This window comes from Gorilla gorilla, chromosome 11 (genome assembly GCF_029281585.2).
Source record: "Gorilla gorilla gorilla isolate KB3781 chromosome 11, NHGRI_mGorGor1-v2.1_pri, whole genome shotgun sequence".
Classification (NCBI taxonomy): Eukaryota; Metazoa; Chordata; class Mammalia; order Primates; family Hominidae; genus Gorilla; species Gorilla gorilla.
The window spans coordinates 124,895,264-124,922,360 of record NC_073235.2 but is presented as its reverse complement, the minus strand read 5'-3'; the positions used below and the strand labels follow the sequence as shown (position 1 = coordinate 124,922,360).

General features: G+C 38.4%; 1 protein-coding gene across 2 annotated transcripts in view; it reads left to right on the top strand.

Moving 5' to 3' along the window:
- PAX3 (paired box 3) overlaps positions 1 to 27,097 on the top strand; it is a 98,990-nt gene that overhangs the window by 55,023 nt on the left and 16,870 nt on the right. For both annotated transcript variants that reach the window (XM_019021643.3, XM_004033270.4), the window contains exons 5-7: positions 11,653 to 11,858; positions 22,533 to 22,698; positions 23,565 to 23,779. In XM_019021643.3, coding sequence (XP_018877188.1) covers positions 11,653 to 11,858; positions 22,533 to 22,698; positions 23,565 to 23,779 — 587 coding nt within the window. The remainder of the gene's footprint in view (positions 1 to 11,652; positions 11,859 to 22,532; positions 22,699 to 23,564; positions 23,780 to 27,097) is intronic.

Genomic DNA, 27,097 nt, shown 5'->3' with positions numbered 1-27,097 from the left:
CCCAAGCATGATTTCTGATGATGACCTTGATGTTGCTGCTAATTCCTTTGCCAGCAAGGATTAAGCTCAGCCTTCTCTGTAGCCTCCAGGAAAAGAGTTTTCTCCTATGTTCAGTTATTACCTCTTTCTATCTTCCAACAAGAAATAATTGACCCAGATAAGATTTGAATTTTCAAAACAAGCTTCCTGTGCTACCCTTTTTCTTTTTTATAGAACCCAAGAGAAGATGGGAAGCAAAGAAACAATCTTGAAATGCCATATGGGAAGTGTCATTAAAAGCATTTATGTATTATTTTGATCTTTATACTAAAGATCACAGAATCTATGCCTCTGTTTCTTAGTAAATAACATATCTAGGTTTTTCAGCTTTGACGGGCTATTTAATTTTTCTGTTGCCACAGGGCATGACTAGATTAACTCCTATGTATACGGACAATTTCTTTTGCCTTAGTGGAAAGAGTACTGGAATGAGAGTTTTACTTTTTGAGTTTAGGCTCCATATATTATTCATATTTGCATCCCTAGTGCCAAGGACAGTATCAGCCACATCTCAGGCATTTAATAAATGTTTCTTGCATGATGTGTCATTTGAGATAACCTCACTTGCTCTCTCTGGGCTTCATCTGTATAATGAAGGGATTGGTTCAGGGCTCCTTTCAAGGATTCTGCAATTTTGTTAATGCTTTGTCTTGGCATTTTCAATTCTCTACTCATTTGTCTTCTTACTTCTTTGCATAGGCTTTTGGCACAAAAAGTGTAGTATTTAACTTTCTTCTAAAACCTGCCTTTCTTTTATTTTCCAAACATCTCGTGTCATGCTAATCTTGGCAAAGTTTCATTGTGGATAAAGCTGTTTAGGTTTTGTGTATCTTTGGGTAGTTTTGTCCTAATAAGGGTGACAGGAGAATTCTTTTGTTTTCTACCTGCTCCAAGAGGCTCTCTGTGTAACTAACTTGTTATCTCCTTTACATATTGAACCTTTGTTTATTTGTTGACTTTTAAACAACATATGCACACAACAGCAAAAATATTTGATAGTGGAAAATAAGGATGAAGGCAAAGTACTTTGTGTTGGTCAATTATATCATGAGACTTATTGACACTCATGTCTTATTCAAAGTTCTGTAAATATAGCTAAGGTTTAGATTTCATAAGCAGAGTTCTTTCTTGGTAACTGTACGGAACATAATTTCCACCTACACCAACCACGACTGAAACTATTACTCACCTTTTATGCTTATGTTTTCACAACTGATTTACAGGGTTGTGATATCTGAGTCCTAGCTCAGTGGATCAAGAAGAAAGAAGAAGTGAAGACATTGGCCACAGTTTTTCCTTCAACCCTCATCAATCCTATTTCTCAAATGACAATGCTGATATGATTTTATATTAGGGTAACCTCTCTGAGTTCTCATGAATCAGGTAGGTAACATCACTCTAGACCTCATTTTTGCCCATCTGTAAGATGGGGATGACAGTATCCCTCCAAAGAGGGTTTTGTTAAAGGTGAAAGAAAATGCACAGCAAGGACTTCGCAGGGAGCAGGGATTGGGCGGAGGAAGCTGTTAGCAGGTCAGTAAGTAGCTGCTTTTCTTATATAATAATTACTATTATTAAGTTAATTTTGTCCATAATGGTAAAAAGTCCATCACAAGAAGGGCTTTGAGAGATCTGTGTTCTGCCTCTAGTTAACCAGTTTACATAGCTATGATTTCAGAAGTAAGTTGTTCAATGGACGAAACACACTTGGATCAAAAAAAAACGTGGTTTCAATTCAGTTGTAGTAACAAAAACATAAGTGAAATCCCCTCATAAAACTAGTCTTTTACAACATGGTTTTTCTTTCCCTATTAAAGAAATATTTGTTTCCAAAGGAAGAAGGTATGTTGAAAAAATGAAATGGCTAGAAACAATAACTTTAATCGGCTTATTTTTTGTTCGATCACTGATTTTGTTCTGTCATAGTAATCAACCCAGAATGACAGCATTTCTAAAATTCTGCAGTTTTGAATAAGTAAGATGTAAATGACAGAAAGGTATATCATTACTACAGGGAACATGATCTTATGTCCTATTTCATAGAGTTAATTATTTTCATTTATAACATCTTAGAAATGCATATTTAATTGTGAGAGATTAAAAACACCCATTGTTCTTTCAAATTGTTTGAAGTGTTCTTTCATTCTGACTCAATTCCATTGAATATCTATGAGTTGTCACATTTTTAGTAAGTAATAACTGTGTCAAGCTGTGCTGACAAAATGTCCCAACATAACTGTTAATAAGCATTGTCATTTTAAGCATGAAACAGTTTAGCTAATGATTTATCTCTTATAATGCAGCACTCGGGGCAGCTGTATGATTTGTCTCTTTAGCAAGTCAAGTAATTTCTTTAACAAAATGTTAAGCACAGATGGGCCATAAGCTGTCAGTTAACTATTATTGTGTCTGCATCTGCTTGCTTTCAACGCACTGTTTTATGTATTCAGTCAGTTACTTAGCGGCAGCTCCGTGAAAAGCTGAACCTACTCTGATTGGCAAATAAAATGTTCATTTGTCTCTTCTTCCTGTTGTTTTGTTTTGGTAACACATGTCAGCAGCTCAATTACCCAGTTCATTAACAGCTCCCAAAGGACATGATGGCCAGCCCGCGATAAGAGGGCAATTGTGGCACATATGGTCAATAATGGCCTCTCTCTTGGCAATTGTAAATAAAAGTCACTTGGCCCTTTTCCTTTCACGAGAACTACTGTTCTCCTGTTCCCCTTCAGTGTGCAAATTACCTTTCTGCGCCCCTTGCAATCCAATCGCAGTAAACTAGAACTTAGCTTACTGCTTTTAGAGACATGGAGCCTTACTGTAGATAGCAGCCCTGGCTGTTAATTTTAATTATGACTGATTTTTAAGCTCTTAGGTGGGGAGAAAGTTGTTATCATGGGAGACTATTCTTAGAATGCTGTTAGCTGATTAATTAGTTAACTAATCAGTTTTCCTAATTGAATAGGGACACATTTTCTTGTGGACTTTCCTCTCTTTTTCTCTTTGAAATGCTTTGGTGGTAGTTACCATGGCGTTTTAAAAAGCCATTAAAAACAATTGCAAATAGAAATCTTTTGCAGGAGACTGTAGGAAAGGGCGATCTCATTCGTGTTGTAAAAGGAATTCTTGTTACATACATATACACACATAAGAAGCCACTGGGCTAATTTGGGTCAGTGTTAGGGTTCTCAAGCCGATAACAAATTCCTCCTTCACTTTAAGCCTTTGAAAGGAGTTGCTTAAACAGGTACGGGTTGGTGGGTATTTTGTGGCTCCTTTAAGCAAAATGTTGCTTGTATGAGTGGTTGAAAAAGACACAAGCATGGTTTTACATAAACATACCAGTGAATACAGCTACTAAAAATAATCACTAGCAGGGCTGCATGAATGAATGAAGGAGAAATAAGCCTTTCTTGTTTGCTGCTGTTAGAAAGGAGGACTTTTCGATGACCAATGTTCAGGTGGTGGCTTGAGACAGAACTCCATCCAGAGAAAGTTTCCTCAAGGAAATGTGGATAGAAATCCTGCACACACCTGAAACTCAAAATTCTGGGAAGCTTAGGATATTGGGGGGCTTTGGAGCTGCGCAGCTCAGCACTTCAGAGGCAGCTTGCCGTGTCGCCAACCTCTGCTTGTCAGCCCTTATCTTAAACAAACACCCAATAGTCCATGTTGTGCATTAAAAATAACTCCTGAGCAACGGAGCACACGGCCAGGCCCTCCTGTACTGCCCCCGTGGCCGGCCATATTCATAACCAATCTGTACTCTCCTCCCAGGGCAGCAGGCACTCGGGGAGTTGTTGAGTGTCAGGGTTTATTTGTGCTATTTTGATTAGCCCCAACCTGGCAGGAGCTTATTTTCCTTCTAATGACCTCGTGCTGTGAGACGGCAGCTTCCGAGGGAAGGGCTTGGGTCAGAAGGGAGGGGAATAGCGTTACTTTTCTCCAGCCAAAAAATAGGGGACTGCTGGGCAGGAACAAGAGTAGGTAAATGGCTGGAGGGTCTTAATTAGATTTAGTGTTCTTGAAAGAACCTTTGCTCAAGAAAGCTCAGCATATCCTTCCCAAAAATTCTATTTTTTTTTTTTTTTGCCCTTGCTAAAGAGTCTTTTGCTGGAACATTTCGGGGAGAAATCATAGAGGGAATAAAAACAAAATGAGACCCCTTTACCTACCCCTCACCCCCACCACCAAATAGACCACTGAACAGGTTATAAACCATCCCTCCCAGTTTATCAACTAACAATTGTTTATCAAAATAACAATTACTCGGACCTTAGTTCTGGGTTAAGAATTCCGGAAAGTTCAATGTATGGCTTGATAGTTACACAATGTACAGTTCTAGCTACACGTTAAAATTTTATTTTAAATCTGTTTTTTTTTCCACCTGCATATCTGTTTTCTTTTGTCAACATATATACAATTTTAAAATAATTTAAAAATAACATCGCTGATTACTTCTTAGCTTGTGAATTAATGTGGAAGAGAAGCTTCCAGGTGCTGAAGTCTCTCAACTGACTTGGATTAACCCCTACTGTGTATCCATTTCACCCTCCCCCCTCCTTCCCTCTCTGAAAAAAAAACCCACCCCAACCTCCCCTTTCTCATCCACTCCAGCTTTCTTTGTGTCTCCTGCGCCCTGCCAGGCAGGTGTCAGAACCCTGAATGAGGGTAAATGCCCTGCTGATGGATTCCACAGATGGAGCGTGGAAATCGGTAGAATAGGCCTCAGCCACAGGCCATTTCTTGGGATCCAACAAAAGCCTCCAAATAAGTCAACAAAAATCCCAAAGATCACAAAGGGAAAATGTCATTTGTCATTTACTCTGGGTCTGCAAAGGAATATCAGTCTTGCTTCACTCCTCCTGACTTTCACCCGAGTAAACACGAGAGAGGTCATTCACATCTTTCTCAGCGTAAAAGGGCTACTTCAGATCAGAAAACAGTTAGTTGTCCCATTGTACCCTTCACGTTGAATGGCAAAACTCACAAGCGCAGGAGACCTTCTGCAATTAGCCAAGTAGGTGCATCAAACTTCGAGTTGACCTGTTAAAGACCTTCTGGAATATACTTGTGAAATACCCTTAAGTGATCAGACTCGCAGTATAAAAAGGCTTCATGGAGCTCTCAGGAAGGATTCTTATTTTTATCTTGTTCTTTTTTCAGTGAAACACAGCTGGGAGTAAAAGTGCTCACAAATCTAGCTCAGAAAGATTAAAACCGACAAAAAGACCATCAGGTTTGGTATGAGGCCATCTTATAGTAAATAAATTATGACTAGGAAATTCAGCCTCCAGAGATCCCTCCACCTCCTCCCATGTCTGTAAATCACATTGTATTATATCTAGGGCAAACATAGAGTTTAAATGGTTGTCATGTTTTGATTCTTTAATTATTCAAATGAAACGTCTTGCTGAGAAGAAAGACAATGTACAAAATTCATGCTTGTGAATTATTTTGTTTCTCCATTTTTTGCTTGTCTCCCATCTCTGAATTATATTTGTCTGAACACCAATAATTACAGAATTCCACATGAGTAAATCCCTATAAAATTGAGGCAAGATTTCATGTATAATAGTGTTAACTAGGATGAAATATTTCCCGAGGCTACAGAGGAGGTCACAAGGGGCTAACGGACAAAGACATACTCTCTAATTCTGTAATTCCTTCTTTAATTAAACTTCATGGTTAGCCCGCTGGTGGTAATACTTTTGCCTTCTCCTCCCAGTTTGATTTGTCTCTGAAGGAATAGTTTGTAATCCTGTGGGGGTATGACAGTTGCCCTGTGCTTGATCCTTTCTTTCTTTTTACTGACAATGTCCATTTTCCCAACTGTAATCTTGGGAGTTAATGTGAGATCATTAGGATAACTAAAAATTTGGCTCCTGTATCTAAAATTAGCTTGAGATAGAACTTTCTTGTAAAGCACAGAGTTTAAATACTTCGGTGAAAGGTGATGCTTTCAGTCACACTGGAGTTTCTGCTGAATAACCTGAGAATATCCTGATATGTTTCCAGTTATTCCTTCCTGCACTTTTGCTTCAGAAGACCATTTTAGCTCTTGTTATATTTTTATTACATTCATTGTAATACAAAATACCAAAATTAAAACTTTAATAAAGATATAAAATGAATAATCAGTTCACCAGCTTATGATTATTGGCAGGTTCCAGACTGACCCTAGATATCAATGGTCTGTGATGGTTCTTAGTAAAGACTGCAAATGGTCAGATGAACTACTTTGATTTCTTAAATCCATTTAATATCTTAGCAAAGTTGATTTATTTCTTAGTGCCTTATTGTTGTTTAAAAACTATACCTTGGAAACATACAAAGATTTAAATAAGTGTTTGTTGAATTGAATCCACTGGAAAATCTTTTGGATTGGTGTATAATATTGATCCAACTCTAGTAGTTCTGTAGATTTCATTTTATGCAGGGCAGTTTTTCAAAATTTGGGATAAATGGTAGCAATAGTGGTGATTAGCTAAGTGATTGATATTTGAATTTCTGTTTTTGTTCATTTCTGTTATTCCTCTTCAAAAGAACTATGTGTGTGTGTGTGTGTGTGTGTGTGCATGTGATGAAAGACTCAACACTCATTTAAGATACTCTAAGCTAGAAGCAAGCCAGCAAGCATGTCCTCTGAAGTCCCATAGATCTGGGTCAAATTCTAGCTTCCTTAGCTGTATGAACTGAACAACCTCTTGGAGTCTCAGTTTCCTTTTTTCTGTACAGTAGGATAAGTATCTAATTCCCAGGGTTGCTGTGAAGTTAGGGGGAAAGGGAGAGAAATATTCATCCTCCTGGAAAGCGTTGCTCTAGGGTCATTGGTGACATTGAGTTAAACTAATGGGTAAGCCAGATAATGGATTGCAAAGGGGTTTTAATAATAGAGTCAAAAATTTCTAAATCTGATAGCAATATAGATTGGGATAAAATCTACATCTTTTTTGCAATTTAAAGCAATGAAATTTCCATTTAGAATTCTGTGCATGATGTATTAATACGGATTTTCTTATGAGATCTATTCTGGAATTTCAAATTTGGGAGGAGTATCTCTAATAATGAAGGAAATTTTCTTTGTGAAGGCATCTGTAAAATATGATTGAGCAACTTAAGTGTAATTTAGAATCTTCCCTTAATATTAAAGTTGTACAGTAGTAATAGTCCAAAGAGTTTATATTTAATCTAATTGTTGTATCCTGGCAATTTATGAACTCATTTACACAACTGTCCTGCTAACACATTTGTGGTTTCCAAATCATAGCATTAGATATTCTACAGAGAAAAAAGATATAATTTATTTCTATTAAGCTTACTGAAAGAAAGCCTTGTTTTTACTTTCCGTGTAATATTTAGAATTAGATTCTTTGTATCTACTATCCAATTGATTCTAGTAGCTTAAGTAAAACTGAGTATGTAAAATAGATGAAATCCAAAAAAATGGCCCTCCTATGTGCTCTTAAAATGGGATTTAAGTTTTAGTTTTGTTCTTGGTAAAAACTGGATGATTCTGCCAGGTGGTGTGAGTCTGTAGTCCCAGCTATTTGGGAGGCTGGGGTGGGAAGATTGCTTGAGCCCAGGAGTTTAAGACCAGCCTGGGCAACAAAGCAAGACCCTGTCTCTAAAACAAACAAACAAACAAAAATGAAATGATTCAAATTGAGGTGATCATTGTGAATCAAGTGCTGTACAAATAAATTTTATTTCTATTGAATGATATAAGAAATAGTAGTATTTCCATGTTTAGAAATAGCTAGTTTTTCCTAGCTGGCAGATTAATCTTGTGTTGCTGACTTTACATATTTTAAAGCCCACATCCCTTTGGGGTTTACAGATGGGGAAAAGTTAGAATTATCTTGTAAGATTGTGGCTTCATATTGCCAAAAATTATCTGGTTTCTCAAATAAGTTTCCAGCTGAAAAATCAGGCAAATCACTTCCTCAACATCTTCTGAAATTATGCTATATGGCGGTTTTCCCAGTTAGATGCAACCTTTCCATTGCTTTTGAATAAACAGTCTAGAAGTAAGAGTAGTGATTTGTAAGCTTGTTAAAGAGAGTTTTATTTTTGGTGGTCACGGCTGTCCTACTGAACTCTTAAATTCTGAGACTTTTTTTTTCTTTTGAAGAATCACCAGGCCCTGCTTTCATGGCCTATATTTATACTCAAAGTCAGGATCAAGGGAGCTTTTGCCCTTCTCCTCCACTGGAAGTTTCTGTCCTCCCTGAACTCACCTTAGGATACCTGCATTCCTGTTTGACAGGTGTACTGTCCCAAATTCTGAGGCTTTTCATTACTAGCTATGCTAGTTTTCATCTTTAAAAAAGCCCACAATCCTCTGAAAAAATTGGTAATCATTCTTCCAAGCAATGCAGGTATATAAATACCTGCTAAACATTCAACATGATTGTTCAGGCCTCACAGACTTCCAAAGCCCATCTGAATAGATGTTGGGAGATGTCATAAGAGGAGAATTTCCATTTTAAGAATAAAGATGTAAAACAGTGGCAAATAAATCAGTGTTGTAGCAAATCTGAAATTTGCCCCACACTTGGCATTCATTCAACGTGTCCTTATTGAGTGCCTACTGTGTTCTAAGGATTCCAGCAGTGAACAAGGCAGAGAAGGGCTTTGAACTCACCCAGTTTATATTCTGGGGGATGTTGATTTTTAAGGTGAAACACCAGGGTCTTGACCCTCAGGATTAATTCTCGCTGGTGCTTGTAAATCTAACCAGTCTTTTTCTTCAGAAACCAGAGATGATTTTGATTAATTGATCTGACAGTGCATGGCACATCATATTTACTTGAAAGAATTTAATAACCCCAGAGACTCCCAAAGGAAACATGAAAATTTCCACATACTATTATCCTAATGGGATCATAGTAAGAGAATGTGCAAGCAAAGATTTAGGGTTCTCTTGGGCAGAGGAAGTTTTTGGTCAGTCTTTAAACGCTGTTGAGTGTTTCACCTGAATTCACTTTGGAAAGAAAGGTTAGAAACTGGAAGCACTGAAGGAAAATATTTTATGGAAATTTGTCTTCTTAGGGAAATACGTAATTTGTTTCTTAGGGAGCATATTGTTCACAATTTAAAAATATACATGTGGGAGTGACTTTCAGTTAATTGTGGCAGATGTACTTTATAGAGTTGAAAATTTTGAGAGTGACAAGAATTAATCTAGAATATTTTATAGAGGTGGACAATGTTGTCTGGGGTCGGTAGAATCAGCATCAATCACCTGGGAATGTGTTAGACATGCAAACTCTTGGAGCCCACCTCAGATCTACTGAATTGAAACCATGGAAGGGGATCCACCAGTCTATGTTTTACCAAGCCCTCCAGGTCATCCTAATGCTCCAAAAGCTTATGAAACACTGTTCTATGACTCGGCACAAATTATTGCTCATTTAGTTTAGCTTTCATTTATCAATCATACATGTGTATAAGTTGCATTGGGAGCTTTTGGAGTTTATAATGCAATGCATGGCGTATTTTTTAGCATGTTAATAGTCCTTTAAAATATTGTCATAGCTAGAGAAAGTCTAGTTTTCTTTCTTTAAGTTAGTAGTAAAATATCCTAACGTAAGATTTATGTTAAATGAAATAATTTTATATTAAATTAGATAATTGAAAAATCAAAAATAATATGTAATACTTCTCTTTTGTTTTATGCACATGTATTTGTTTTCAGGTATATTTAAAAAATTTATCACATGCATTATTAATTTACTCTATTGCCTCTTAGTTTCATAATATTTAGATGTGAATAAAGTATGGAAGTAGTAAAATGTTAGAAAACTGAAAATCACATTTATGGGTTCATTTTGGATGTGTACCATTTGGGGCAGTTTAAAATTTCTACTGAAATAGAATGAAATTTTAGATTTCTGTAGGGCAGAGTTAAGTTGGAGTTTAAGATAAAAGAGAATTAGAAGTAAAGGACTTACACATATTCACATTGCTTCTAGCACCACCTTCATTTCCCCAGGTCCTATCAGCCTGAGGGTGCAAATAAGTTAGTGTGACATTGACATTAATAATCTACAATTTTCTGGCTTACTGTTGCATTTGCTGACAGTAACCTCGGCCCCTTCTTTACAGGATCCCTTAGTTATTTGGGGAATTTTCAGAGCACATTTGGATGTGTTCAAGAGCCAGGTTGCTCTGGTTCCCCCTCTAGGCTCAGGGTCTATGGCCTGATAACCCTTTGATAGATCTTTGCCCACTACCCCAGTATCTGGGGTCTCGGGAGAGGGCTGCTCTTCCTGCCTGCAGCCCTGGTCTGATGCATTCTCCCTCACACTGCAGAACCCTCTATAGCCAGCGTTGCTCTATTACTGTAAGGGTTCACTTTGCTATGGGATCCCTAATGCATTCCTAGCAGAAACAGGGAAAATGCCTGCTCCACCCCTGCCCTCATCAAATTCTGGCCTGGAAATGGAACCACTTGTGCCCAAGTTTTGCTAGTTGCAGCCACAGATTCAGACCCTGTTCTTACAGGAGTACTAACCATTTTGTATCATTAACATAATTAGTATCAAATTTCCCACTTCCCGCTTCTCTTGCCCATGTACCTGCCCACTCAATTTTGAAATTCCCTTCCACATGTGAGTACAGGCAAATACACACAAGTTTTGTGTGTGTTAGGCCACCACACGGTGGCTTCAGGGACATTTTTGTCTTATGCAGTTGCTCAGGGCCACACACTCAGAAGGCCCTGGGATTGGGTTAATGATCTGTTGTTGCCTTCTTGAAACTCATAATATTTTTTTACAAAAGGGATCATACTTTTTTTTTTTTTTTTTTGCATTGGCTTTCTTAAATAAAGCAGCTGTCCTGGACAGATGCCCACTCAGCAGAGACCCAGACTCTAGTTAGGGACAGTTCACAAGACAATGCCTGCCTGCTTCTTCTCAGGTCAGTTCTAGAGATTTACATTTTAATAGTACATACATTTTCTTTAAAGCATTTCCCCATATCTGGTGATGACATACTGATTTAAATATAATTTTTTATAAAAGCAGTAGAGTCTATAAAGATATAGGAATCTGGGAATAGTTAACTGTTACTGGCTTCTTAGGTACTAAGTCAAGTTTGGAATATTTTTAAAAATCACATTTAACAGATTTCCTAGTGTACATGTTGGTGAAAATTTATCAGAAACAAAACTCAATGTGATCCATTCATTAGACACGAAGGAAGCACCCATTAAGTAGTAAGCATAGGGCCATACAAATGGAATAAGGCCTGTTCCTGTTTTCTAAGAGCTCATAATTGGCCTAGAATGACAGATGCTATGAGCAATTATTTCTGCCTAGGGGGCAGAAAGATAGAGTAGGAGAAGAGATTAAATATTATTTAATGATGCAGGACTGCATGGGGGCGGGGTGCTTGGTGTCCATGGAAGGCATTGGGAATGCACTGTAGACCAGGATTTGAATTATTACGGATTGGTTAGACTTGTTTTTTGATCCACATTTATTTTACTTTAGGTATAGGGACCACTGTAATGGGGTCTTGCAGTCGGAGAGAGAACTTGGATTCAATCTCAGTTTTATTTTTTTGATTCACATTTTATGATGTTTTGTTCTTCTGTGCTTTTAGCCTCAGCACCCCAATCAGATGAAGGCTCTGATATTGACTCTGAACCAGATTTACCACTAAAGAGGAAACAGCGCAGAAGCCGAACCACCTTCACAGCAGAACAGCTGGAGGAACTGGAGCGTGCTTTTGAGAGAACTCATTACCCTGACATTTATACTAGGGAGGAACTGGCCCAGAGGGCGAAGCTCACCGAGGCCCGAGTACAGGTACTGTTGCCCAAACCTCCGTGTCCTACTTCAGTCCAGACAGGAAACAAACAAGCATCTTCTCATCTAAAACATACGTCAATCCCTGCCAAAAATGTATTAGGAATGGCCCCTTACTAGGGATGCATATTGTTAGGACTTTGATTATTTACTGACAGAATACAACTATATCATTTACGACACACAGAAGTCCACCACTTCATGTGACTAACTCAACATTTCAGGAATCCTTATTGTATACCAGCACTATATGGACTTTGGGGGTGATACACAAGTAAGACCAAATAAATTTTTAGTGGTTACTCTGTCCCAGCCACTATTTTAAGTGCTTCACATGAATTAACCCATTGAATCATTATTAAAATCCTAGGTGGTACCATGATTGCTACTCTCCATTTACAAATAAGGAAACTGAGACTTGGACTATATAAGTAACTACCCAAGGTGGCATAGCTGCAAAGTGAGTCTAGAGATAATTGGATCCCATACGCTTCATCTCTGTGACCTTTCAATTATGAAAATGTGCAAAGGTGCATAACATGAAATTCCTTCATTTAAGGATTTTATAATTAAGAAGCATTTCAAGTAATTATATTACTTAAAGAACATGTTGAATTATCTTTTGAACTCTTAGAGGTGCTCTGAACCTTCTGGAAAGGCTACTTAGATGTAATATGTTTCTATCGAGTATAGAATAATGTTTTCATCATTAATGAAGAACTTCTTCCTGGAGCTAGTAAAACAGTGTTTGAAAGACGGCAGATATCTTAGGGTATCTGGAACTCCTCACCACCCTAGAAGTTAAGTCACCTTGTCTGCAAATATTGTGTGTTATTTCCAGATTCTTAACTTGCAGGCTGGGGACTCAGCAGTGGACTAGTCAGTTGACATGGTCCCTAGATTGATCAACACGTTCATAGATGCAGCTAATTAACTCTCCTATTACAGAATTTTACAGAAATAGCCTCTTCCAGGCTGCAGAGCTCAGTCAGAGGGATTGTTTTCTTCAAACTTCCATATGATCATCATAGTGCTAGGAAAGTCAAGGAATGCTAAGATCAATTAAGACAGTTCTCTCAAGGAGTTGCAATCTAAGAAAGGTAAAAAAATAAACATACAAATAATTTAAAAATAACACAGACATGATAAGTGCAGAAAGAGAAAAAGTGCAATGGGAGTTGAGAAGAGGAAAGGATGAGGTTTTTTTTTTTGAGGTGGAGTCTCACTCTGTCACCCAGGCTGGAGTGCAGTGGTACAACCTCTGCCTCCTGGGTTCAAGCGATTCTCCTGCCTCAGTCTCCCAAGTAGCTGGGATTACAGGTGCTTGCCACTAGGCCCGGCTCATTTTTGTATTTTTAGTAGAGATGGGGTTTCACCATGTTGGTCAGGCTGGTCTTGAACTCCTGACTTCATGATCTGGCCGCCTTGGCCTCCCAAAGTGCTGGGATTACAGGCATGAGCCACCATGCCCAACCTTTTATTTTTTTAATTGTACTTTAAGTTCTGGGATATATGTGCAGAAGGGGCAGGTTTGTTACATAGGTATAACACGTGCCGTGGTGGTTTGCTGCACCCATCAACCCGTCATCTACATTAGGTATTTCTCCTAATGCTATCCCTCCCCTAGCTCCCCACCCCCCAACAGGCCCTGGTGTGTGATATTCCCCTCCCTGTGTCCATGTGTTCTCATTGTTCAACTCTCACTCATGAGTGAGAACATGCAGTGTTTGGTTTTCTGTTCCTGTGTTAGTTTACTGAGAATGATGGTTTCCAGGTTCATCCATGTCCCTGCAAAGGACATGAACTCAAGGGATGAGATCTTGAAGGAATGAAGAGAGGTACATGAAGAAGGCAGATTTAATTTTTTTTTTTTTTGAGACAGGGTCTCATTCTGTAGCCAAGGTTGGAGTACAGTGGTAAAAATCACAGCTCACTGCAGCCTACACCTCCTGAGCTCAGGTGATCCTCCCACCTCAGCCTCCCAGATAGTTGGGGCTACAGGTGCATGCCACTATGCCTGGATAATTTTTTGAAGAGATGGGATTTTGCCATGTTGCCCAGGCTGTTCTTGAACTCCCAGGTTCAAGCGATCCACTGGCCTTGGCTTCCCAAAGTGCTGGGATTATAGGCATGAGCCATTGTGCTGGGCCCAGAGGGCAGATTTAAGATGAACTTTCCAGGCTAGATAGATATTCACTGGACCAGGTGCATAAGGAGAGTATATTAGTAATAGGGAATTATATGAGCAGAGGCACAGAGAGGTAGAAGTGGTGGGCTACATGTAAGATAACCTTTCTTTTTCACTCTAATCATATTGGGAGAATAGTTAGTTTGATTAGAATGTAAGGAGTGGTAGGGTGGTGGAAGAAATAGGGTTTGGTAGGTAGGCTGAGGATATCCTGTGGAGGTCTTGGGTTTCAGGCCAGTGAGCTCACATTTGATGTGACAGGGAGTGGGGGCTATGGCATGAGATAGGTAGTGGCAGTGGGAATGGCAAGGAAGAGATGGTGGTGAAGGTATTCAGAGGTAGAATGGGCAACCGATTGTGTAATCTAGAAGTGGGGAGGAAGGTGAGTGAAAGGAAGGGTTGTAGATAGACCAAGGTTCACAGGGCTGGTGTTGTAAAGTCGGGAAACCTATTATCATTGGGAAACAGAGTGTTTCTCCCCACCATACAGTGTAGAAATAACCTTTATTAACTAAGTCATAATACTTCAATAGAAAAATATTTTAATACAGTATTGATATAGTAATATTATATAATATAATACTATATAAATATTATATTAACATAACATTAATATTACTATATCAATGTTATATTAACATGCATATTAATATAACAGTGCAGAGAAAAATCTGTATCACAATCAAATGGGCAGACAAATTAAATCATATTATAATAGTATAATATTATATATCACAATGTTATAAATAATATGTTTCAAATCTACTTTGCTTTTATTATAGTTCTGCAATTACCTGCAAATGTTAGGTGAGGTCCAATCATGCCTCTTTTGAGTGGCCACTATATTCCAGGATTTGGTACCTGTCCTCTGTAACTGGCCAAGCCCACCTACTAGATCTGCTTTTTTGTTTGTTTGTTTGTTTGTTTTTTGAGACAGAGTCTCACTTTGTTGCCCAGCCTGGAGTACAGTGGCTTAATCATGGCTCACTGTGTAGCCTCGATCTTCCAAGCTCAAGTGATTCTTCCACCTCAGCTTCCAGAGTAGCTGGGTCTACAGATGTGTGCCACCATGTCTGGCTAATTATTTTTCTATTTTTTTGTAGAGCTGGGGTCTTGCTATGTTGCTCAGGTTGGTCTTGAGCTCATGGACTCAAGTGATCCTCCCTCCTCGGCGTCTCAAAGTGTTGAGATTACAGGTGTGAGCCACTGGCACTAGATCTATTTTTAAAATAGGCCGAGTATCAGCTCTGAACTCAACGTGAGTAAGGAAAAATAAACATTTATTGTAAAGAGATCAGACAAGGAGTGTGATGGAAAACTGAGGAGTGTTCGTTGTTGCTCTCTTTCATTCCTGCCTTTGTCAAAACTAAGGATGGAGACAGAATATATTTCAAACCCACGTAGCTCGTACAGCACCCAGCATTCTCATCTGGCTCAATGAATGTCAAAGGATAATAATAATGGCCCATTAACTTTCAGAGGACATGGGATCAAACCAATAAACAGTAGTTCGTACTTTTCCATATAGTGACCTCCTCTTCGAAGCAGGGCCTTCATTAACGTAACAGCTGTCTTAATGTGGCTTTAACCCGGTGACTCTTGACATTCCTTATGGCTTCTTTAGTTCCCTTGAGACACATCATGGCTGGCACCACGGCTGTGATCTATAGCCTAACAAATTCCCTAGAACACTCAGCATATGGATCTTTTACTTAACCCAGCAGGAAAAAGAAGGGAGTAGTTAATCACTGATTAAAATGCCAGAAGAAAATCCTTTAGTTTTTAGAGGATCTGGGAAAGCAGTAGCCAAGTCAACTCAGTTTGAGTGATAGCCAGAAAGTGTGAGTTAGTTTAATTTGGGGCACCTGGGAAAACCAAACACGAAACACCCCCCAAACCCCAAATCATGTCTACATTTCATTTTTTTTCTCCTGAGGAAAAATATTTCTACACTCTTCTAAATAGAGATGGGACTAAAGCTATAATAACTTTAGCCTCTGTCAGTGTTTTATATAAATTCATTTAGGCTGTAGCTGTGTTGAGTTTATCATAACCAAATCTGAGTACACAATGTAAGAACTGTTGTATACTAATGACTATTTGCCTAGTAATAATAACACTACAAGGTTTTTTTTTTTAAAAAAAGATGATTTGCCTAATTCATCTGTAATGAGGGTAGCTGTTATTAATATCATGCAAATAATGACAAACATCCAAGTTTTGTGGGGAGGAATTACTTGCAAATATTAATTAATTAATTATTTTTTGAGACAGGGTCTCACTCTGTCGCCTGAGCTGGAGTGCACTGGAGTACAGTGGTGCGATCTCTGCTCACTGCAACCTCTGCCTCCTGGGCTCAGATGATCCTCCCGCCTCAGTCTCCTGGGTAGCCGAGACTACAGGCTTGTTCCACCACACCCAGCTAATTTTTGTATTGTAGAGACGCGGTTTCACCATGTTGCCAAGGCTGGTCTCAAACTCCTGGAATCAAGTAATCCTCCTATTTTTTGGCCTCCCAAAGTGCTGAGATTACAGGTGTGAGCCACTATGCCTGGCCCAGATATTTATGATGTGCAAAAGTTTTAGTAAATATTCCATCTAAGAATCCCATGAAGTAGGCAAGTAACATCCTCTTTTACCACGAAGACAATGGAAGACAGAAAAGCAAGTTACTAGGGGAAATAGAATTTAACTAGGAGTCAGATGATATGGGTTTCGTTCCCAGTTGACAAATGTGTTTTGTTGAGCAAGTTACTTAATCTTGCTGGAATCCTTTTGGACTTCAGGTTTTTAATTTTTTTAATTTAAAAAAATATGGGGTTGGTTAGATCACATGATCTAAGCTGGGGTTCATGCCCCACCAGGATAATCATGGGTGGACTTCAGGAGATCTGGGAGATTTGAGATTTGTACACAAAATTTTGCTCCTTTGCTTGTGTATGTGTATATACAACTGTTAACTAGAGAAAGGGCCTCTGGCTTTCATTATGTGCTCAAATACCTTTCTCCCATGCCCAAATTAAAAACTAGTAGAACGCATGATTTCTCAGGACCCTTATAGCATCAGTAATTTAGGATTCCCAAAAAATAACAATGGTGATTCCCAAGGGTCCTGAGAAATCATGCATTTTGGGAATGACCCAAATGCATGATTTCTCAGGACACTTGGGAATGAGAAAGGGAATGAGAATATGGCAGAATCCTTATAGCATCAGTAATTTGGAATTCCTAAAAAAGCACCATGGTGATTTGAAGCCGTCTAACTGATCTGTATAGTTCAGAAGTTCAGATAGGTATAGAATATCCTAAGCTCCGTAATGAAGCAAACGTATGTTCATCCTGAAGTTCTCTGCAGGAGTTTGCTTTTGGGATGTATCAAGATGCAGTTGAGTGTGCTTTTGTGTGTGTCCATGGTCTTTTCACATGCATGGGAGCATGGCCTTCCTCCTGTTCAATCTTGCCCATCCTGTTTCCAACCTGCAATCCAAATGGTGACCAAAGTTGGATAGCAGCAGTGATTGGAAGGCTGGGAGAACCTTTTATAGAAAGAGAAAGGAGGTGAGAGTGAAGGAGAAGGTCCAGGGAAATGAGCAGCTTGCCCTGAATTTCCCTACTTGGAAAGTACTGTACTTGGTATGTCAGCATTCAACATCCTGAGTCTAGTATTTAACCAAACGTTTTACAATCTTGTTGCGAATTCTCTTTCTAAGGATTAACTATTATGTTCTCTCCCCATTTTTCAAATTGCATTTGAAGTAATCCGTCTTGAATAATGTAGGCTGAATTGCCTTTGAGAACACCACCAAAAATGTGAACCAGTAATTTATTGATGGGCAAAATTAGGCTGACACCATGGGACAATTAGCACTAATCCATGAAACTTGGAAGCAAATTTGACCTAAGCCTCCATTCAAGTCAAACCGGCTTTCAATTATTTGAGGTGTTCTCTGGGCACTTTCCTGTTTACTCACAGACACAAAAGGCTTTGGCTGGACACCACAGAGTGAAGGAAGCAAAACAGAGCTTCAATTCTTGGTTTTCTCAGATAGAAGTGTCAGTGTGAGACTTTTTATTTAATAGCTAGCATTTATTGAACATTTAATATCTCCTTGGTATTCTTTTAGAAGCTTAGATTGCATTGCATTTTTAATAGTCACAACAATCTTGTGAAGTAGTTTTTGTATTCCCCGTTTAGCACATGGGAAAACAGAGACCCCCAGATATTAAGCAAATTGTTCATGGTCACAGAAGTATTAATATAAGTGAGGAGCTGAGATTCAACTTTTGCCTGGTCTGCATTGCACACACGTGAATAAGATGTATTGTTGTATCTTTACTGTAGAAAGTACTAGTTTCCCCGCCACCCTCCAACTTGTAATGTTGAGAGTCTGAACAAACTGGTTTGCTTACTCATAAAGAGAAAAAGTATGAAAATTTCTTTTCTAATTATTATCTTCTTTTCCTAGTTATCATGATGTTATAGGGCTCTTTCAACCAATTTAAATTTTGTTTCAAAAAATCATTGGACATTATACTACTAGAGAAATGCATGTAAAGATCATTTTGCAAAGACATGAAATATGGCTTTATGGAAGGACTCAGTAGAGAGACATACAAGTTGGGAAGTACAGGCGGCAGATAAAAATGAACTGGGCTGCAGTTTATCAAATGAAATAACAACTTGCTTTGAGGGAGACTTTTGATGTAATATTATACATGCAATGATAGACAATTAACTGTGTCTAATAATATAGTAGGTTACTGACAAATTTGTGCCTCCTGCCCCCACTTCCTTAACATGCCAAGTGTGATGTGGAAGGCCAGGTAATCTTGTGTGGGGATAGTAAAATTACATTGAATTGTAGATCATAGAATTTCATTCAAAGGTGTATAGCCAACTTTGTAAATCTTGTTCTTTCCACCCTACTGGCAAAGACATTGGGTGGTAAATTTCTGTTCTCTCCTAGAACGTCAGTCATAGGCCAGTTTGCCTCTGTTGCTACTGCTATTCTTTTCAAAACAAGGGGAAATTTCTAGAAAGTGTAACTACTGAGTTATAAATATGTATATTTTAGATGAATTTATTCAGTGTTATACACTCACACGTGCCATTCTGTAGATTATTCATTGATTATATGTTAGGAATTAGTGATACAATATTGAAAGAGTTATCTAAGACTTAGGAGTATCAAGAAAATTTCAGTTAAATGTGGGCTGATAACAGCCTCCTAGGATCACTATGCTTGGTTCGTTCAGGTATTGAAAGTGAAGGTCATTTCTAGGGTACTCTTTTTAGTCTACTAAAAATAGAAAATTTGTCTGTTTTGAGTTTCAAAACATAAAGAAGGCAAAGACCAGCTCTTAATTTGCAAAGTTAGTGTGTTTTTCCTTTAACACTTCTTTTGGCAAATTCAGCTGGTTCTAGGAAATGCAGAAGGCTGGCAATAGTAAGATGATAAAAAATCAGGTTAAATGGCCAGAGACATGCAGGCCAGTCCTCACTAAGCCCTGGTTCTCTCAGGAATAGCCCTCTGGATTTATTTAGCCTAAATTTAAACAACATTTAAATTCCTTCCTTTGGGAATCTCTTGAACCTCTTGCTGAAGGTTTGTTTTTCAGTAAAGATTTGCTTCACAACAATTTCTCTTCATTTTTTATTGTGGATATAATAGATACTGCATTATAAATATAAGGACTTTTTAATCCAACTCCTGGTGGATTTACTCAATGTCTTTGTTACCTATTTATATCATTTTAGAAAATATGAAAACAAACCGCCAAACCCTTATACTCTTACTCTGTTTGGATTCTGTCTTTTGAAGGTATTTGTAGAAACTCATGATGTTTCTTCTTTATTATTTCAGCAAAGATATTTTTGTTTTTAAAAATTGGGTTATGGTGGAGTTAGAGTGAACCTTGAGTCAATAGTAACTTGAGATTGATGGAGAGATCAGACTTCACCACCCCTAGGTTTACTTATCTAAAGGTTACGGAAGGCAGGTGGCACAGAGAGATTGCCAACAAATCTGACAAAAACCGAAGCGTACCTTTCTGAGTTCTTCATAAAGGGTTTCACCAGTGGAATTGAGCATAGTAAATCTTCATGAGTGAAGTTACATCAAAACTTTTGGAAGTCCAGTTCTCCTCCCAGCAATATAAAGCTGGAGATGCACTGTGCATCGCTGGTCTAGATAGTTGCAGAGGACTACCGGATCTGAGCCGGGAGTACCTCCTTAGTCTTGACGTATTATAATATAAACTACAACCACAGTGTGTGGTATGGTACAGTGCACTCAGGCATGAACATGACCCTAATTTCCCACCCTCAGCCTCCCCAAGCTAACACAGTTTGTTCCCAGAACTTTCTTGAAAACGATTTTCTTACCCTGATGCCTTTGGGAGCCGTGGTAACAGGCACTCAGACTTGCAGTGAGAAAGCAGTTAATGCAGACCTGAAGTTAAGTGCTGTTCATGGTTCTATTACCCCAGGTGGCAATTTATTAAGTTAAGTAAAACTCTAATTCAATTATGTATCAACATGGGAAAATATTAACTTACCTCATTTTCCTGTTGGAAACTTAAGGAATATTAAATGTTGATGTTTTGAGGAAGTTCAAACAGCTTTCCTTACCAGTATCTTGCAACAATGGCGAGAGAAGACAAAACTCTTTTCAGACAAATGCTTGGGTGAGTACCAAAAGTTTGAGCAAATCCCTTGGCAAAGGATTTATTAAATTGAGCTCTCCTGCTCCAGAAAAATCTTTTCCTTCCCTCTTAAATGATCTGACTTTAAGAATTACAATTAAGTTGCAAAATTGTTAACATTGTTCTGTAAGGAAATCAATTCTCATCTTCTCTTAAGCTGGCCTCCTGTAACAAGCTGCATCTGCCTGCCCTGTAGGACAGGATGGATGTCACTTCCATCTCAAGCGATCGCTCGTCGAAATTAGAATCAAACTTTAAAATGAGCTGAAACTTTTTGCTTCCACTTTAGAGTTTTCCTGATTCTCTGTGCTTCCAAATGTGGAGTTTCTACCTCTAGCGAGCAATTATTTTGGTCTCCTTGACTGCTCTGTGAATCCCATGAGGACAAGGCATCAAACTACCAGAGTGCAGAGATCCTACTTGATTCCCTTTATATCCTTCCAACCCCAAACACAGTGCTTTCCTCCATATTAAGTTTCAATGGGTGGCTCACGCCTGTAATCCCAGCACTTTGGGAGGTCGAGGCGGGTGGATCACCTGCGGTTAGGAGTTCAAGACCCACGTGGTGAAACCCCGTCTCTACTAAGAATACAAAAATTAGCTGGGCATGGTGGCGGGTGCCTGTAATCACAGCTACTGGGGAGGCTGAGGCAAGAGAGTCCCTTGAACCTGGGAGGCGGAGGTTGGGTTGAACTGAGATCCCGCCATTGCACTCCAGACTGGGCGACAGAGCAAGACTGTCTCAAAAAAAAAAAAAAAAAAGTTTCAATGAACTTTTGATGTAGGAATTAGAATATCTTTAGTTGGTAGAAATCCTCTCTCATTTTAGGGGAAACATCATGTGTGTTCCGTGGAAAAATCACCCCAAGTTCTACATTTAAACTTTGCAGATGTAAGAGTTGGGCAGGAGCACAGGACCCATGAAAGGCCTTATATCACAATTTCTCAATAGTTTAGATATTCAGTTACATTTCTTGCTGCCATGATTGCCCTTTCTCTCCATTGACTCATACAAAATACTTGGGCTTTGAATTATTTGACGACATTTTATTATATTGTATCAGGCTTTTCTGAATGTACGTGGTTAGCATAGTGCTTGACACAGCGTGTTCTAGAAGCTTAAAGCTGTTGTTGAAATAAATAAGACACAAATGAATTATTTTAGATAAAAAAGGCTTTCATTTCTTGAAACACTTACCTCTTTGGCATTTATTTCCACTGAGATCAGTGCAATGTTTCATATTTTGGAAGAGATGAAAAAATGGCTCCACTTATCCTCTGTTCAATTTATATGACCATCCAGAAGCTATACCCATAGTGACCACAGAAATACAGAAACAGACTAATAAGAATATAAAATACAAGGCTTGGTGTAAAAGGCAAGGCCAAATTTAGGACATGCGTCATGCAGGGGTCACAGAGGCTCACGTATCCTCTCCAGAAGGCTGTCTACACGTAGGTGGGTGGATGTTGAGGGTAGGAAGGGGAGTTCCTGTTGTTCCTACTCCTGCTCAGTGATTCCTGCCCATGGTCCTCATAAGGTTCATGGGGGCTGTTGTTGCAAGACCGTGGTGGGTCCCTGAAGCCCCTCTACTGACCTTTGACACTAAACTCTTCTTTTACTCCTGACAATTCGCCCAAACAACACAGAAGGCAGATAACTCTTGCATCTATTTGCCCTTTCAGTAAGAAGCCTCTAATCTGTTTTAGCATAAAAAATTCATTAAGAATGTACTATTATTTCATCAGTGAAATCCTTAAATTTTAAATTAAATCCATAGGTCTGGTTTAGCAACCGCCGTGCAAGATGGAGGAAGCAAGCTGGGGCCAATCAACTGATGGCTTTCAACCATCTCATTCCCGGGGGGTTCCCTCCCACTGCCATGCCGACCTTGCCAACGTACCAGCTGTCGGAGACCTCTTACCAGCCCACATCTATTCCACAAGGTACCGAGGAAGAGTCAAGGAGATTAGAAAGTAACTTCCAGGCTATTTCTCTGGTGGATATTTTATACAAGTGAATCCTTCTGCAGTGCTGACACCATGTTGTTAATTGTAATACATCAGGTTGTCCTGAACGTACCTATCACATTTCAGAAACATAGTTTGTTCTATGATGTATCAGAATATCTCTAGATAAACTGTGCTGTAATACAATTCAATTGCAGTATTTTAAAACAAATTAACCTTCCCAAATAACCCTGGGATTTGCTTTTCTTTTGTTAAAATTTTACCTCTACGTTTTACTCCAGTTTGCAACTAACTGGAATTCGATGATGCTTACTAACTGTAGGAATAATAGAGGGAAGGTAAGCTTTGACAAAGTCATTATTTGTTAGCACACAGAGGTGAATGGGAAAACGTTAAATTGTAAGATCCGATTATTTTGGATTATGAAAGAGCATTCCAGGCATTTGAAACTATACTATTACACAAATATTTAGGTGCTTTAAAAGTATATTTGATAAGAAATTTGAGACTTGCAGTCCTTATATTGGTTAATTCTCATATTGATGAATAACATTCACTACCAAAATATGCTTGTTAGCATTGCTAATATGATTTCAGCATTAGTATTCTGGGTGAGCCACCGTGAGAGTATATATGTTACTTACAAGTATGTGCAGAGATAGGTGTGACTGTATCTGTTATGGGTGATTCTACACCTGCAGGTTAAGAAACGCAGTTTGAAGTGAACATTTGATTTGATCAATAGATGCTCCTGATGGCCTGGTGGCTGATGAACTTTTGCACTAAACTTTCTCTGCTGGCCTAAAAGAAAACATGATGGTTGACAATCTTTTTCATTTCAGCCGTGTCAGATCCCAGCAGCACCGTTCACAGACCTCAACCACTTCCTCCAAGCACTGTACACCAAAGCACGATTCCTTCCAACCCAGACAGTAGCTCTGCCTACTGCCTCCCCAGCACCAGGCATGGATTTTCCAGCTATACAGACAGCTTTGTGCCTCCGTCGGGGCCCTCCAACCCCATGAACCCCACCATTGGCAATGGCCTCTCACCTCAGGTCAGTCCCGTGTTTCTAGACAGACGATTTGCTGTATACCAGAACCAAATACTCAATTCCCTGAGGCAGTAGTGTAATGAATTGCCAAATTTAAACCATAATGTATTCTTTATAGAAGCCACATGATTTCAGTTTTCTGGTTTCCTTTCTCTCCACCCTTCCTACTGGCTTCATCAAAAGTTGTAGCTTAGACTTAAAATTCAAGTGATTTTTGATATAATCTTGGAGACTTTGTGTTCATATTTAGCTGTGAAGGTGTTTGCCATGTTTTGTCTTCTCCATCCTAGTTCTGGGCTTTGGTTAATAAGCTTGCAAACAGTGGCAGGTTTTTTGTTTTGTTTTTTGTTTTAAATTGTATTTAAAATTGATAAGGTTTCAATCAATTGATAATGTTTTAAATTGATGAGGTTTCAATCAAAAGCACCTCATAAGGAAACACTAAAGCTTTGACAAAACAATCAGAGAGGAAGCAAACAAGTCCTGTGGAGAGAGACCCAGCTGATGACTACGAACTCTGGAATAAATGAGTTATAAATGCACAAATTAGGGGAATTACTGCTCTTTGGGACTATATAAATATTTGAATGTTGTAATTGTTTTTCTAATTTGCATTGGACTATGAGCTTTTCTTAGGAGATCACATTAATAAATTGCCTTGATAATTACATGTGAGAGGGTTGGTTAAATTTCCTACATGTGGCATCTGTCTGAGGTTGACATTATTAGCAGTTGTTTAAATACAGATCCCTTGATTTTATTAGAGAGTGCTTGGCCCAGGTGGCAAGGATAGCTGCCCACTAAATTTGGAGAAATGTCACAAGGGGTTGCAATCTATAATTGCAATCGAGAATCTCTTCAGAGAGTTTGAACAGCTTTATCTGTTCTCAACCCCCTTTTTCCTCTTGGTGGTTAGAAAAACAGAGAGAAGCTCAGAATGACACAAATGAAAAGTGAAAAGACAATTATACTCAATTACACACTAATCACTGACTATCACCGCTGCCTAAGCACCAAGAGGGCATTCTAATAGGCAGAAAATGAGATTTTAATGGCACAAAGGGTGGCCAAAATAACGACTCGTATATCTTTGCCTCTTCGTTTTCTTCAACTTGTGGTGTGTGTCTTGGGAGTGGAATTCCTGGGCTCTGCAAGACAGTGATAACTGTGAGCAGCTGAAAAGTTCAAAGCCGGAGGAGTTGAAAAGAATGGATAGCAAAGGCAATGAAATAAACATTTCCGCCTAAAGGCAAAAGTTCATAAATCCTTTTTTGTAACAGTAAATGTAATTAAGTTTCATAGATTCCTATAGCACATCCTGGGATAAAAAAAAAAAATTATGAGGTGGCTTTAAACCTCAGCTGAAAAATAACAACATGAAAACAATGAAAGTGCTTCCTACAGGACTTTAATACATTTTATTTCCAAGTACTGGCATTTGTGAATGTGATTTCTGCATGAAAATCATGGACTTATATTGATAGAGTCATCCTTAAAATACCCAGATTCATGGCATATGAGCTTCTTCCACAACTTAGAAGTAATGTCAGAAGTACTTATCTCCGCGATTTTTTAAGATTTGTAGTTTTGGGGGCTGTAGAAAAGCTTTTCATGAACAAGATTTGGTTGAAAGTTTTAATAAAAGTAAACTCCTGCCCTAGCTGCTTCTGCAAGGTGAGATCCCAGATTCCATTGGCATTTCTTATACCTTATTTTATTCAATAGCAATAAAACTAATAAGAACCTGTATTCTATAAGTGAAACTGGTACTTTCTTGTATAAGTGTATTATCTTGTATGTTATGATGTGTATTCTTTTGTATTATATAAGTATCACATAAGTAGAATTGCTAGAATGTGATCTCCTAACTATTAATCCTTGACTTCAAGAAGCCTGGCTATGATTCTGGAGTTGATGGTAGAGCAAAATCATTCTAATACTAAGCAACGGAAAATTCCATAGGCATTTTTTCCTGTATTTCTTTACTATATCTTACATATTATGGTAAATCCTTATTACATTGCAATATGCAGGGTATTTTGCATTTCTGCCATACATTTCCATCTCAAACCACCACTAGGAATTTATGTTCTCTTGGTTTTTGTAGCAACCCCACTGAGTTAGAAAAGAGACAAATAATATGAAGTTCCTCCTTATTTCCTCAGTCAGAGTTAAAGAGCAAAGGACAATGAGTAAATCAGTATCTTGCCAAACATATTTATGCAACAATGGAGTAGGAGAATTGGATTCAAACTTAGATTTCTGTAGACTTTGGGCTATATCACTTCTCTGTAATGACACTATTTAAACAAGAGGTGCCTACACTACTTTTGCTTGTCTGGCTTTCTTAAAAATATTTTAAAGAAAAATGTGAAGCAAAGAGCTCATGTCTAACACCCTGGTTTACTTGTTAACTAAAGGACAGACTAGAGAAAGGCTTGTGACCTATAATAAGTCACTGCTTATCATAGAGTAATTATGAATATATTGGATCATATAACACGGTCAATGTTATGCTAACTGAGAATAACTAATAGCGTTATGATTACCATTTCTCCTTTTCCTCACTATTTATTCTTCTACTTCCTCTACCTCTGTCTGGTTATCTAATATGCAGAAAAACCAACTGAGGCCCAAAATGATTGTCACCTTCTGCCAGCCAAAGGATTGATAGGGAGGGAATTAAGACTAGAATCTAGGATTCCTGGTTCCTGGTCTAGGATCTTGTCCATTATAGTCCAGAGTTGAATGAAGAGAAAACAGGTTTCATAAAAAAACAGATGCAGGAGGTTTTAGTCATATTATAAAATAATTTAGTAGAGACTAGTTTTTTAAAACTTTTCTGTTCAGGTCAATTTATGCTCTTTTTGCTAAGTTTAATTTCCATTAATCTTCTATCTTCTCCCCATATTAAAAGCATTGGATGTTCATTGTAGAGAAATAAAAAAAATTGCTTAAAAAGTGTCTGTAAAGTAGAAAAAACAACCCCCAAGGCAACTACCATGAGTATCTTTGCATATTGCCTTCTAGCTTTTTAGGTTCTTATGCCTCCTTTAGAAACATAATTGAGAAAGTAGAAAGTAGTGCATACAACTTTGTATCTTGCCTTTTCTCTGTCTTTACGTGTCATCATAGGCCTTCTGCCATCTGTCAATTTACACCGAATTGGGTATAGTTTTTTAAGTCACTGTGATCAGTTCACTGTAGATCTCTCTGGTGGAGCTATTTGACATGTTAAAAATATTTCTGCATTTTATTCGACTTTTTCCCTAGAGCCATTGAAATTGATGTATTGTTTGCCATCCACACTTGGAAATTGTG